We start from the raw sequence: 14,829 nt of genomic DNA on the forward strand, positions 1-14,829 counted from the left end.
TAAGTGCTGAACGGTATTATTTCGCTTTGATTTTTTGATATTAATTTCCTTTTTTGTGTATGTGTTTTTAGTTTTTTTTTAAATTTTCTTTAAAAATTATTTCCAGTGTTCACTCTTTCACTTTTATTCCCCCCCCCCCCCCGGTCGCTACACACAAATCACCCCCAAAGTCGTGTTTTAAATGCACCTGTATTTGTTTAAACGAAAATGTCTGTAGGATTTGTCCGACAAGCAGTCTGACTGGGTTTCCTCAGCTGGTCTGTGACGCCGGCCCTGCTGGATGTCTCTGTGTCGCTCACGTGTGGATGAGTGAGGTAATAGAGTATGAGGCCTTCTTGTCTTCACGTCTTTGTGTTTCGGTCAATGTATATGTTTTGCTTTTTGTTCTTTGTGTTCTTATTTTGTTGTGTTTTCCTGTTCTTTTGTTCCTTTTAGACATTTTGCGTCCTTTTCCTTTTTTTTTTTTTTTTTCCTGTTGTTGCTATTGTTTCTTTCTCTATGTAGACCCAGAACAAGTGGGCCATATTTTAGGGGAACTTGGAACATTTTGTGTGTGTGTGTGTGTGTGTTCATTCATTCGTTTGTTTTGTTTTCCTCAGGATTTTCAGCCAGGCTTTAGTCTACTTCAGGATGTGGGACTTCTTGCTTGGCCAGTAGCATTTGAACTCAAAAAATGTGAGCTTTCTTGCCACTTGGTATCCTAAAGCAGCCCGGCCTCAGTGCCCCTGTTAGGTCTTCATCTCCTTAGGAGAGGAGATAACAGTTACTCCCGCTGAGCCATCCAGACAAGGAATGGCAGCAGATTATTTTGTTACCTCTTTCCCATCTCATTCTGTCTTAAAAACTGGATGTTGCTGCTACTGTCTGCAAGCTCTGGGTATTGCTCCACGGGAAGCACGTAATATCCCTCATAACCTTGCACGCGTCCCGTGCTCAGAAGCTGCTGCTTCTCGCCCTCAGTCCACAGGCGGCTCCCCTCTCTCCCGTCCCTGGCTTTCTGCTGCTCCTTGGCCCAGGCGGTGCCCAGGGCCCTCTGCCTCGCCTGGTCCAGGACGCGGGCCTTCTCTTCATCCAGGGTGTCGGGGGTGAGGCCGTAGCGGATGCTGAGCAGCAGCGTGGAGCACTGGAACTCAATGTTGGTGAACCTTCGCGTCCTGCCGTTGACCAGCAGCGTGGGCTGCGACACGGTCACGTTCACCCCGCTCTCTAGCACCTTGCGGCCGATCGTGGTGCCCAGTGTGACCAGGTCGCCATCGGCTGAGCCGATCTTCACGAAGTAGTGGGTGTCCTTGCCCTCGATGCTGTAGTGCATCTTGTCCAGGTAGTAGGCATTGTTGAGCACGGAAGCCACCTTGCGGCTGTCCTCGCTGGCGATGCTGGACACGCCGGTGCTCACCTGCCCTTCTTTGATGGCGAACATGATGCCTTTGCCGATGATGGGTGTGGTGGTGGCAAACCAGTGGCCTGCTTTCTCTCGGATGTTGGCGTGGAGCTTTTTGGAGATGACCTGCCCTTCCAGAGCCATGAAGGCCTGATTATGCCTCTCTGTTGTCTGCTGGACGCCTGTAATGAGCTGTGGGCAGAAGGAAACACAGAAGGCTGAGATGATGGTCTGGACAGCTCTTTGCATAGGCCGAGAAGCTCATTGAAAAAGGGTCAGTAAGGGAAATTCTTGGACTCCCTGCAAGAACTAGTCTTCCATCTGTAATGATACGAGTTCATATAGTCCTATCTTTTGAAGCTAGCCCAGGCTGGCTGGTTCCCAGTGCTCTGGTGGTGTGGCCTGTCCGCCTTGTAACTGTGACCAACTAAAAAGATGGTGCAGAGGTTCGCCGCCTTGCTGACATCTGTACCCAGGCCTATCCACTTGCCATGTCTCTCTGTTATTGGAGAAGAGAGAGTCGCTCTGCTCTCAGATGGTTTGGCAGGTGCCTTGCACACTTCAGACCCAGGAATATCCTGACCTGAAGGGCAGGGGGTTCTTTTGAGAAGCTATGAGCCCTGCTGCTGTGACCTAGATTGTTTTCAAGGCCAGTGCCCTGGGTGTTCATTAACTTCCTTGGGTTAAGGCCTTGCTATGCAAAGCACAGCTAGCAGCAGGGGATTTGTGGGGACTTGCCTTGTTAGAAAAGCAGAATCTCAGGCCTCACTCTAGACCTACTGAGTCCGAAGCTGCGTCTTAACAGGACACACCCTGCGTGGTTTGTTTGCTATTGTTTGAGAAGCACTGGACTAAGAGGTTCTGGCATCCTGGGCCAGAGGGAGTATCCCCGGGCTTTATTCATTTGCTTTGGATCTTCGTCCTGGTTCTGCAGAGGGACGAAATCGCCATTATCTCCTTGGCCTTGAGCTCTCTACTCACAAATTACAACTCATCTCAATTGGTGGTTGGGGGACAGACTGGGATAATGGAAGAGGCTGTGTTCGGGAGGTAACGGCACTTAGATAAATGAGAGAAATGATGGCTATTCATCCACTGAGTGGTCCCCACAGGGCAGAACTGAGAGAACGTTGTTCTCAATTACCCACCAGCTCCTCCTCATCTCTCTCGAGTTACACAGTGTGGATGATTATTCAGAGCATCTGAGACCTTTCAGACGTTTACATGGCCGGGTGTTGTCCTGTAACAGGAGTTATCTGAACACTGATGCCCACGCCTCCCATCTGACTGGGCTGGAGGTCTCAGCAGCACCCAAATGGAAAGTGACCACTTCTTGGTCATCGCTGAAAGACCCGAGCACAACTTATGTTCTGAAAACTTAATCTGTATACATTTGGGCCATAAAGCGCTGAGGTTTTATGTCAGGCATAAAAATGTTCTTTAATGGGATAGAAACTGCAAACCACAGTTATATGACATCCCATAAAAGCCAAAAGGGTTATGATCTTATAGGCAGTGCAGATGGTGGGTTGCTGCTAGATTTCTCTGTGCTGTTGTTAATCAAGGAGAGACTCAAGGCTATATACTGAACAGATAATGATACCGCAATTAAGGTAATAATTGAGGTTGGGCAGAAGTATGTGCTGTGCCAGACAGGTGACAGCACTGACATTCGCTTTCCTGGGAAGTCACAATGTTTCATGCACCTTTTTATACCCAGCTCCGATGTTCGCCTCCTCTACGGACATGCCCTTAGCTCCCGTGCAGTTCTGTTTGCAAAAGGGAATGAGGACAATCATTCAGATTCTTGGCAGTGACCTCCGCTTACCTGTCCATTCTCACTGGCTTGACTCTCTGACAATTCATAGGGAGGAGGCACGAAATACATTTTGGCTCTTGGGAAGCCAGGAATTATGTTGCTAAGCTGAAATCCAAACATCACAAGCCAGCTTTTCACATCTATGGTGGAAACAAAAATAAAGATTTCTGAATCATGATGGATGGAAAGCAGTTGAGGATCTTAGAGAACAAAACAAAATGCATGGTTGGGTGTGGAGTCCAGCAAGGGAGAAAGGTGAGAGCTTGTGAGAGTCTCCTGGTCCAGACCCGGAGCCACTTTACGTGGATCCTGGGAAGGATGTTCTTCCAACCTTGGTCACTTGAGTTACCATGGGGTGACTGAGGGGGCCAGTGCTGGAGTAAGATCTAGTTTCGACTTCTCTTACTGTGTGACCTTGAGTAAGTTCCTGCCTCTCTCTAAGCTTGGGGTTCCTCAGACGTGAATTGGGATGATAGCTGTACCAATGTTGTTGGGTTGTTGTGAAAGTGGAGGAGAAATCCTTGTCACCAGGCCTGGCACATAGATTGCTCAGTAGATAGGAATGCCTTCATTTGGGGCATCCGTCATAGGCCAGTTGATGTGTTTGGAAGCTAGAGGTACAATGATCAACTAGAGGGTAAGGGGTGATTATGAACACTGTGCAGACATTGGCAGGGGTGGGGGACTGCACTGCAGCTGGCTCATTATGGAGAGGGGGTTCCAAAAGTATGTGGAAGGCACAAATTCTTTTGGCATCTGAGACCCTTTTCATAGATGCCCACTCTTCAAAGAGAGGCTAGAGAGTGCTCTTGTATGTTTAGAGTAAGACTTCCTTTCCCCTGCCAGGGTCATGGCTGAGTCCCTTGCTTTGGGAATTATACCCCTTTCCCCACAGGTCCTGCTCTCAGAGTAAGACTGCAGCTCCCAGGCTGCCTTGCCTCCTTCCACAGTAATCAGTAGAGAGCCCTGGACATCCATCCCTTGCAGCACTCACAGCCCCACCCATGTCATCTGCCCACAGTCCAGCACGAATCCCCTTTTTAGGCTCCTTATCCCTGTTTATAATGGGCACCCAAACATCGTGTCCTGAATCTCCCCACCTCTTTTCCTACCATTGCTGGGCCTGGAGATACACGTGCTACTTGTTGCAGTCATTACTGATTCCCAGGCCACTCACCTGCATTTCTTGGTGCTTTTCTGCTTCACTGTCCTTCTCGCCACCTCTCTCCCTAAATTCATTCATAGTGATTCCATTATACAAGCACTTGACTCTTCTAATGTCCTGGCCTCTTCGTTCCTTTGATGACCAGCCCCAACCCTTGTTCATCCTCTGAACCCTATCATCACCAGTAATTCTGATCCCCCATTATCTTAATTTCTTACACATCAGACTCTGACCACCATGTGAACTCTTTGTAATTTACTCCTTTTTGTAACCTGACACCCATGCTCCTTGATCCTTTCCCTTCCTCCCTAGGATCTTCAATCCATCCTAAACTTCTTGTTCCTATTTGTCAACATCCCGGTCTCTTTTCTTATCTAGCACACGTCCATGGCCAATCATGAGACTCATTCCTTATATATATTCTTAGTTCCTGTGTCCCTTTCTTGCTTTAGCACACTTGCTTGGCAAAATCACAATTTTGGTTAAATCCACGCGTTCGCCTATTTCTTATTTGTACCTGTGCAGCTGAATGTGGCTGGAGAAACAAATGTAACTACACTGACTGGTGTCACTTTAAATTCCTGACCGTGAACCCCAGTTGTGCTTTCCTGCTGCCTGACTTTACTCCCTTCCTTCATCGGTCATTCTCCTATTCTGCTGGGGATGTTACGTCTTCTCCTCTCTGCTAAAACCATCAACATCTGCTTTCCCTTCTCACTAGAGCAGATGACCTTGTTTTCTTTTTGGAAAACACCCAGGGCAGCCAGAGGGGAATTCCCCTAAACTCTCATCATCACATTTACTGGCCTTCCAGCATCTGTATCCATATTTCCTGCCGCCTTCTTGTTACTCTAGTGGAGCTGCTGAAGTCAGCCCTCCCTGTGTGCAGTAGGTAGCGTCTTCTGTTGTGCCCGCAAGGACATCACTCCAGCAACTCTCTCTCTCCTCATGGCATCGCATTACTCCTCTTTTCAATGGATCAACCATGTCAGCATTTGACATGCTACCAAATGCCCACTTTAAAAGAAATTCCTTTCTTGTCCCTTCTTCTCCCGTTTGCTACCATCCATTTCTCTCACCCTCCTTGACAAAAACGTCTCAGGATGAAAACAGTTCTCTGTACTACTTGTCTCCCATTCTCCTTTGAATCAGGCTTTGTCTCTAACTACTCCACTGAAGCAACTCTTGTCAAGGTTGTGAATGACCACCATGTTGCTAAGCCTGACATTAATATGGGTCCTCATCTTTTTTTGACTTATCAGAAGCACTTGACAAAAGCTCCTGCCTTTATTTTTTTCTTGGCTCTCTGGACAATATAGTTCACTTGTTAGTCCTCCTCCTACCTTAGTGGCCATTCCTTATCCTATTTTGGTTCCCCCTCATCTGCCTCCTGATCTCTTCAATGCTGGAATGCCCGTGACTCAGTCTGTGAACCTCTCTACTCTCTATGTACTCTCACAAACATGGGGCTCTGACCCACCCTTAGGACCAGTATGTACCATCAACATACTGTTGCTGACTCCAAAATTTATTTCTCCATCCTGGACCTCTCTGTGAATTCCAAACTACTATATTGTATTTCAAACTTTTGTCCAAAACTGGACTCCTGATCTTCCTCCCCAAACCTGCCCCATCCATAGACTTTTCCATCCCACATAATGGCCACTCCATCCTTTCAGCCACCATCCTTGTTCCCTTTCTTTTCCTTACTCCCCATATCTAGATCCATTGGCAAATGCTTTATTTTTTTTAATTAAGGTAAAATTCACATAATATAAAATTCATCATTTGAACCATTTTAAAGTGCACAATTCAGTGGCTTCTAGTACATTTACAATGTTGTACAACCATCATTGCTATTTAATTCCAGAACATTTTCATCACCCCAAAAGAGGCCTCACACCTACTGGCAGTCATTCTGCATTCTCCTTTCTCAGTCCCTGATAACCTCTAAACTGCTTTCCATCTCTATGGGTTTGCCTATTCTGGACATTTCTTATAAATGCAGTCATACAATTGTGGCCTTCTGTGTCTGGTCTCTTTCACTTAGCATAATGTATTCAAGGCTCATCCATATTGTAGCACATAGCAATAGAGTTCATTTCTTTTCATGGCCAAATAGTATTCCATTGTTTGGGTATACCACATTTTGTTAAACCATTCATCAGTTAATGGGTGTCTGGGTTGTATATATGTATGTATGTTTTTATTTACTATTATGAATAATGCTTCTATGAATATTTGTGTACAGATTTTTGTTTGAAAACCTGTTTTCAGTTCTCTTGCTTATATACATACCTAGCTGTGAAATTGCTGGGTCATATGGTTCAATCCTTTACTATTACTTTTAAGATTGATCCCAAATTTGTGTCCACTTGTCATCACTTTGCCATCTCGATCCTGGCCCATCGTCCCTCACCTGGAATTCTATCTGGCTCCCTGTTTCCACCTTTCTGCCCCACATACCTTATCAGGCTAGCAGCCAGAATGAGTTTTTAAACCTGGAGAAGACCATGTCATTCCTCTGCTCAGAACACCTGGGGAACCCCCATTTTTCTCAGTGAAGAAGCCAGAGTCTTCCGACTGGTCCATAAGGACACTCGCCTGTTACTGTCTGACCTCATGTTCTCTTGCCCTCTCCCTTGCTCCCACAGCTCCAGCTTTGAGGCTATTTCTTGAACATGCCAGGCACACACTCATCTTGGGCCTTTGCACTGACAAGCACCTCTGCCCAGAGTGTACTTCCCTAAAAGTATTTTTTGGCTCTCTCGCCTCTTTCAAGTCTTGTTCCGATACTGCCTCTTGGATAAGGCAAACCCAACCACCACATTTAAAACCCGCTCCTCCTCTCCACCTCCAGCAATCCCAAGTCCCCTTATTTTTTTCATCCTCCAGCCCCTGCCCCCAAATCAATCCCATTCTAACATGCTGTATCATTTGTGTGTTTATTGTTTACTGTCTGCCTCCCTCACTGAGAATGTGAGTTTCATTAGGGAAGGGAGTTAAAATTTTTGTTTTATCCGCTGCTGTTCTCCCAGATCCTCTGATAATGCCTGGCATGAAATAGGTGCCAGACAGTATACATGGAACGAGTGAATGAAAGAACACCGAATATATGTGGCGAAAGCCACTCTGAGTAGTGTAACAAGAGGAACTAATGGTGCCTGAGAGAAGGCTTCTGAAGGGGTTAAGCAAGGTATTACCACCTCCTGCACTGGGACTGTTGGGAGGAGTTTAATGTTGACTTTGCTTCTAAACACGGAGGCATAAAAGAACCTTCTGATGGGAGGGAATCTGGGATCCACAGTCCATCCATCGCCGTTGGCCACAGACCGGTTCCTTGAATAACTTGGACTATGACTAATATGTGTAGTTACCATGGAAGGGTCATTTAAGAATACAGGTTTACAACTGCCTTGTGTCTGCCTCTAGCAGGCAGCAGCATGGCTCTAGTCCAGCGATGGTCACATATTTACAGAGCACCTGTTCTGTGCAAGATGGGTGCTGGCTGCTGTAGAGGGGTGCATCTCCCAACTGTGGACATTCACGGTCACTCATCTCGATTGATTTGCCATCTCCAGGTGTCTCCTGTAGTAGTATTGACTTACTGATTAAAAAAGATAAATTTGCCTGTTTCACTTAAGTCCATTTTTAAAAAAGAAACTTCATGTTACTACCATAAATGGGAGAGCAGACTCCCCTGATGCAAACAGAAAACAACTGTAAAATTAAAAACAAAGAAAACATAGCAATGTGATTAAATTAGAGCATGATTTTTGTTACCTGCTACTGAGGAGTCTCAGACCTACTCTCTTTGTTAAAAGGGGAGACTGGAAGTGTTAATGGGTTGTGAAGTATATACCAGCATTAGGTGGAGACTTTCTCCTTGACTGAGTTGGAAGAATAAAAAGAGCACTGAAGAGGCAAACTTTCCCCATTTGTGTTTCCATGTTATCTAATACCTTATCTGTAGACTATTTCCAATCATCCCATCTTTCATCAGGGATATGTAGGATATGTGTGGAATCCCAAGAAAGGCAAGAGAGGTCTTGCCCCCCAAGACTCTCCCCATCCTGATCTTTTCATTGCTGGGATTCCTCCCTAGTACTTGGGAGGTGATGCTGAGAACCTCCTGCTTTGAGACTGGACATTTTAATGGCCGCTTCCAGGAAGGCCAATAGCGCATGTCATCTACCTTCTTTTCTTTTCCTTAAAGTTTCTAACATGGCTTAGTTTCTGAGTCTAAACCTATCCTGAAATGTTTATTCAAGTAGCTCATCTCTTCCACTCTGCAGAAAACACTTCTGGCACCACACAAATACCCTTCTTCCTTTTTGAGATAATTAGTGTTATCTAGTGACAGGCTCCCTACATAGTCTGTAGAGAGGGAGCCTTTGGGGCAGGAGCTGATGAGGGGGCCCCTCCTAATGGCTCATTACTATTCGACTCTCATGTTCTTCAGGGCATGTGATGACTTTGTGGCCACCAAGCATACCCTCCGTCTCCAGAAACGCCGTCAGAAAAGTATCTTAGGTGTTAAGTGTAGATCTAAGACGAGGGTTAATGTGAGAAGGAGGTTGTGACTTCCTCCTCACTCAGGGAAATTCAACTCCATAAGATCCCACTATGCTCACATGTGCCTGGAGTTTGTAAGCCCCAAAGACCTGCCAGGGAGCAGGGGTGGGGAGAAAACACAAGTCATTGAGGATGATTTCTAGGACGATTGCTTAACTCACATTTGTCTGGGGTGTCAGGTTTGCCAAAGCAGTGCCACTTGGGCCAGAATTTGGATCAATTTCAGGGTGGATCTGGAGGGGGGTCTCCAGATGTGTTGCTTCCTCAGAAAACAACACAGAGGTGGTATCTCCACTCTTCATCTATGAACTCCTCATGTCCAAGTCCATGGCTGCTTATAAGTAACAAATGCGTCCCTACCATTCATTAGCCTTAGCACTGCGCTAGGCACCTTACGCAGCAGGCCTCATTTACTTTTTATAGCCCCATGGCGTGAACGTTATGATTACCACCATTTTGGCGGGGAAGAAATGAAGCCTCAGAAAGTTTGAGCTATCATCCAAGTGACACAGCAAGTGATTAGCAATGCCAACACTTGGGTCTTGAGATGGACTCAGGTTCTAACATCAGGATGAACGGGCTTGAATTACAGGCCAGGCTTGGGGGCGGGAATGGGTCTCCCATTTGTCGGGGACTGAGGAGTTTCCTGCCATGCCAGAACTGGAAAAGACTGAGGCCCTGGAGGTTGTCGGGGAGGGAGTCTGTCTCCCAGTCTGTTTTCTACATCCTTTGCTCTAATATCTGGTTATCACAGATGTATCAATTGTCAATATATCACCTTAAAAAATACCGGTTGGGAATGTTTCTAGCAGCAATGTCCACAATAGCCAAACTATGGAAAGAACCTAGATGTCCATCAACAGATGAATGGATAAAGAAGATGTGGTGTATATATACAGTGGAATACTATGCAGCCATCAAAAGAAATGAAATCTTGCCATTTGCGATGACGTGGATGGAACTAGAGGGTATTATGCTTAGCGAAATAAGTCAATCAGAGAAAGACAACTATCATATGATCTCCCTGATATGAGGAAGTGGAGATGCAACGTGGGGGGTTTGGGGGGGTAGGAAAAGAATAAATGAAACAAGATGGGATCAGGAGGGAGACAAACCATAAAAGATTCTTACTGTCACAAAACAAATTGAGGGTGGCCAGGGGGAGGGGGGTAGGGAGAGGGTGGTAGGGTTATGGACATCGGGGAGAGTATGTGCTATGGTGAGTGCTGTCAAGTGTGTAAACCTGGCGATTCACAGACCTGTACCCCTGGGGCTAATAATACATTATATGTTTATAAAAAAAAAAATACCGATTGGGCAGGATGCTGCTGTGGAGGCTGTGAGTGGGAAAGGAAGCCCTTTTGGCCCTCCTTCACCCTGTCCTGGTGGCTACAGCTCTGCTCTAACCCCGGGGGGCCTCTGAGCTCACGGGGACTCTATGCTGTTTTCCTTTGTGCTTGCAGTCTCAGGAGGAAGCAGAACATCCTCCAGCCTCAGCAGCTGCCTCCTGCATTCAGAAAGCTCTGTTTCCAAAACATCAATGATTTTTTTTTGAGCACCAGCGAGAGAATGTTCTGTTCTCTGCGTTCCTCCTGACTACATCTTAATTACTTCTTCTGCTTAAATTGTGAGCGGCAAGTTCAACCACTCTGCTCGTCTCCTAAGTGGCAAATTAAGACTAATTTAGACGGGGTTTACAGATTAGCCAACATTCAAACAGTAGAGAATGATTTGGTGTTCTCTGCTAGGATCCTCTCTCCAGGGGGCAGCTCATCTTGAACGGGCAGCAGGTGTGGGCTTGTGCCTGGTCTGACACTCTGCTCTGCCTGGGCCCTCCTTTCCCCAGCTTTGACTGCTCACATCAGCTCTGTGCACGTGCTTCTCTAACACTACCTTTTATTTTAGATGCTTTTGAATGGTTTCTGGATTCAATTTTGTTGGACTTAGTTCAACTTGATTTGATTCCCATTTATTGAGTCTCTGTGAGGCTCTGAATGAGGAAAGTCATATTGCTATTCAGAAAATTCTGATAATTTCTTTTTTCCTTTGCAGGAGAACTAGGGAACTCATTGAGGGGATTTGTGAGTTTGACTGCTCTGTGAATGATTTTGTTTGGACCTTGGCAGATCTAGCGTCCATTCTGAGGGCTTTCTTTTTATTTGACTCTGGCTGACTCATCCCTAAGTTATCTAATGCCAAGCTGTGTTTTGGGAAGCACATTCTGGAGGGGGAGGGAATTCTTCTCCCAAGGCTAAGATAGGCATAGTCTGCCTTCCCATTCACACTGTTTCCTACATCTAGAACACTCTTCCTCTCCCTTTCCCACTTCATATAGGTCTCTGCTCAAAAGCCACCTCTTCAGAAAGTCCTCTGTGAGCACCCTAAATATGGGAGATGCTTCCCATCATGATCTGTCTAACCCCAATCCCATTTTATCTACATAGCACATATTGTTACCTGAAACTATTTATGTACCTATGTGTGTGTATGTTTTCCTGAGAGGTCCTTTAATTTGAAAGTGCAGTCACCTGGAAGATAACAGTCATGCTAAGCCATGGGAATGAGAGACCATGGCAGAGTACCATGGGCAGGGCCTCTTGATAAGGTATGGTGGGGAGAACAGGAGGGAACTAGCTTGGTCATAGCTCCTGGGCTCAAAAGGTTCCAGCTGCTATGGTTGTAGGGGGATGCTGGGTTCAACTTCAAAGGGTCTGGAATGTAAGGATGAGATACAGCTTGGCCATAAGTTGATCTTTAAGGTCATCCTTCTGTAGCCTGGGACATTGAGGGCAGCCCTGTGCTTGGCTAGCTGCTGCTTCCTTTCTTGAGGGTGTACAAGTGAGTTCTGGACACCTGAGCGTAGGGTCCCTTTGAGTTTGATGTTTCCTTGGCTCATGACCAAGAGCTGTGAAGTTCTTGGACCCTGGGGGGGGGGGGCTTGGAGTTGGGGTCCCTACTGTTGCTCCTCAACAATGCATGGACAGACAGGGTGACTCAGGCTTCCTTGCTGAAAGTTGGTCTCTCTATCCATCCATCCATCCATCCATCCATCCATCCATCCATCCATCCTGATTTCCTTATTTCCCTGAGGATAAGGACTTTATCTTGCTGTCCACTGCATCTCTCATACCCAGTATATGTTAGATATTATGAAAATACTTGTCAAATAGGTGAATGGATGGATAGATGGATGGAGATATATGGATGGTATAAGAGATAGGGACCCTTATTTTACCAATTTCTCATTTATCATGAGGCAGGAGATTATTTGCCCTCCTTAGCCCCTCAATCCATACCCTTCTCCAAGCTTCCCATGTCCTTTTGACTCATAGTCTTTCTTTAGCCTTGAGCTCATTTCTGCCAACCAAGATTCCCTTCAATCTTCAGGCCCAGTTTGACATGGGACACTTCTGTACTATGTCACAATTTCCAAACTTAAAGTCATCCACACACACACATGCACATGCACACACACATACACAGCCCCCTTTGAGAGAAGGTGTCTGTCTTATTCATCATTTCTATCCCAGAATCTAGCCTAATGTCACTCTATAAATGCTTACTGAATAAATAACTGAACAGACACCTATATGGTAGCACAAACCTAATCCGGCTCTGTACTATTATTGGCTCTTTGTATCTTGCCAGCCTGCTTGTGAGGTAGGGAACTGGGTCTTAGTCATGTCATACCTATATTAACTCAATGCTTCATTTGTAATGATAATGGTAATAGCATGAGCAGATACTCTTTTGTAAGCACCCACTGTCTAAGTGCTAGGCACTAAGCTTTACCTACGTAAGTTCATTTACTTCTCACAATCTCTCTGTGGGTTGGTTTTATTAGTACCTTTTCACAGAGAAGGAAGCTACAGCTCAGAGAGATTAGAAGCCTAGCCCAAAGTCTTTTGGCTTATAAGTACGAGAGAGAATCTGACATCAGAGTCCCATTATTTCCCCCTTCATGAGGCTGCTTTCCTCTCTTGGGGTAGGGAGGGCTCTTATAAAAGTTATTTCAACTAAATGGGCTTGGAAATGGCTAGGACATCTTCAAGCAGATCTGAAGACTGCTCTGTACTGCTGTTATCCGACTGTTCTAGAGCCTGTACAGACCAGTGTTTATAGGTCTCCAGGATTGCCCTATCATCAGAAGTAAGACCTTCTTTTGAAGTTCCCAACAGTCTGGCAGGACAACCACCCCCCAGGGAGTCGCTGACCAACTGAGATGGTAGAGTCCTCACCTGTCACGTAGTTCTTCAAATCCAGCTCATTGCTGAGAGGATTGTTGCTCTTGAACATATACAGGTTAAAGGGGGCTGGCTCCTTGCCCACATTTTTCCACATGGTATAGTCTGGAGAGGTCCATCGTCCTGCTAGCACATCATAATCACGCTGAGTGAAGTGGACCAGCTTGGTCAGGGGATCATAGAGTCCGCCATGGAAGCCAATGACCATCTGGAAGTCAGGGTTGGAGTCATAATAAATCTCCCCATAGGCCGTATACTGCAGTTGTTTGATCATGAGACCGTTGATGCTGAACACAGCCAGAGGAGTGCCTGTGTTATCTGAGGCAACATAGTACTCCTCCCCACTGCTGCTCTCCATGGCAAAGAGGTGACCTTGGAGGTCATAGTAGAGTGAGGTTATCTCTGAGTTGGAATGATTATAGACATGGGTGATGCGGGTCGGGTTGTGGAGGTCAGAGTAGAAATATTGCAGGTGATGGCCCAGGTTGGTCTTGTAGGAAGCCCGCCGCCCCACACCGTCATAGCGGTACTGGACACTCCACCCACTGGCCTTGTTGTAGGCTCTTGTTAGGAGGCCCTTGGAGTTATACTCAAAGATGTCAGCCCCTCGCTGGCACAGATAGCCATCATCATCAATTTTGTACTGCACATCACCAAGTCTGGTTATCCGATCCCGGAGATCATAGCGCAAGGGCATAAGGCGTATACTATTTCCTGGGTTCAGTAAGTGGAGGTTCCCATTGAGGTCATAGCTGTAGCGCCAGGTTGGGCGGTCATTGACTGCTACACTCTGGAGCTGCCCATCTCCATCATAGTCATAGGTGTATTTAGTGGTATTAGCATAAGGCCCCAGTTTCAGCTCCCTCTTAATTACCCTTCCCATACTGTCATATTGCACTGTCATCCAGTACATGAGGGACCGAAACATCTCATACTGGACTTCCTTGATCCGCCCGTGGGTGTCAAAGTGTTTGCTGAGGGTCATTACAGCGGTGGTGATGATCTGGTTAATATCATAATAGATGACTCCGAACTTGCCAAAGTGTTCCACCTTGCCAGAGATCTCATCATAACGGTAGAGGTCCACAGGAAGGGGAGTCTCACTTATGACGGGCTTGATGCTTGCAATCCGGAAGCTGTTGTCATGATAGGTGTAGTCAAACCTGGCATTGACCATGCCTTCCTCAGAGAACCTGTAGATCTGCTTGTCCACAAGTGGGCCTATCTTTCGGTACCTGATTGTGCAGGAGAAACCCCCACTTTGGAGACTGACCATTTTTAAAACGCCGGTGGTCTCATCATATCCAAAAGTGACAGCAGTACTGTCATAGACAATCTCTGATAACTTGGAGAGTTTCCCATACTTGTAGAATACCTGGCGCCCGGTGCCTAAAAAGGACGTCTTGAGGATGCGGCCATCATCACTGTAGTCAAAAATGACTGATGCGTTGCTTTCAGGGGGATTATAAATGTTGCGGATGTAGCCAATGGAGGTATGGGTGGACATGCTATGCCGGGCAACACTGGGCATGGTGACGGCGTGGAGACGGTCGGAGGAGTCATACTCAAATATGTACTGACGCTGACTCTGAAGCAGGAGGACCATAGACTGGAGGAAGGAAAGGGGGAAGAAATGCAAGAGTCA

The 14,829-nt window shown here is 46.3% G+C and overlaps 1 protein-coding gene across 2 annotated transcripts in view; it reads right to left on the bottom strand.

Annotated features, from left to right (window-relative positions):
* Positions 1-553: 553 nt before the first annotated feature.
* Positions 554-14,829, bottom strand: part of LOC111140927 (teneurin transmembrane protein 2) — a 934,316-nt gene continuing 920,040 nt past the window's right edge. For both annotated transcript variants that reach the window (XM_022493193.1, XM_022493194.1), the window contains 3 exons: positions 13,179-14,793; positions 3,210-3,340; positions 554-1,573 (listed from right to left, as the gene is read on the bottom strand). In XM_022493193.1, coding sequence (XP_022348901.1) covers positions 812-1,573; positions 3,210-3,340; positions 13,179-14,793 — 2,508 coding nt within the window. In that variant the 3' untranslated portion in view covers positions 554-811. The remainder of the gene's footprint in view (positions 1,574-3,209; positions 3,341-13,178; positions 14,794-14,829) is intronic.

This window comes from Enhydra lutris, unplaced genomic scaffold (assembly GCF_002288905.1).
Source record: "Enhydra lutris kenyoni isolate GAN:26980312 unplaced genomic scaffold, ASM228890v2 scaffoldscaffold5, whole genome shotgun sequence".
Classification (NCBI taxonomy): Eukaryota; Metazoa; Chordata; class Mammalia; order Carnivora; family Mustelidae; genus Enhydra; species Enhydra lutris.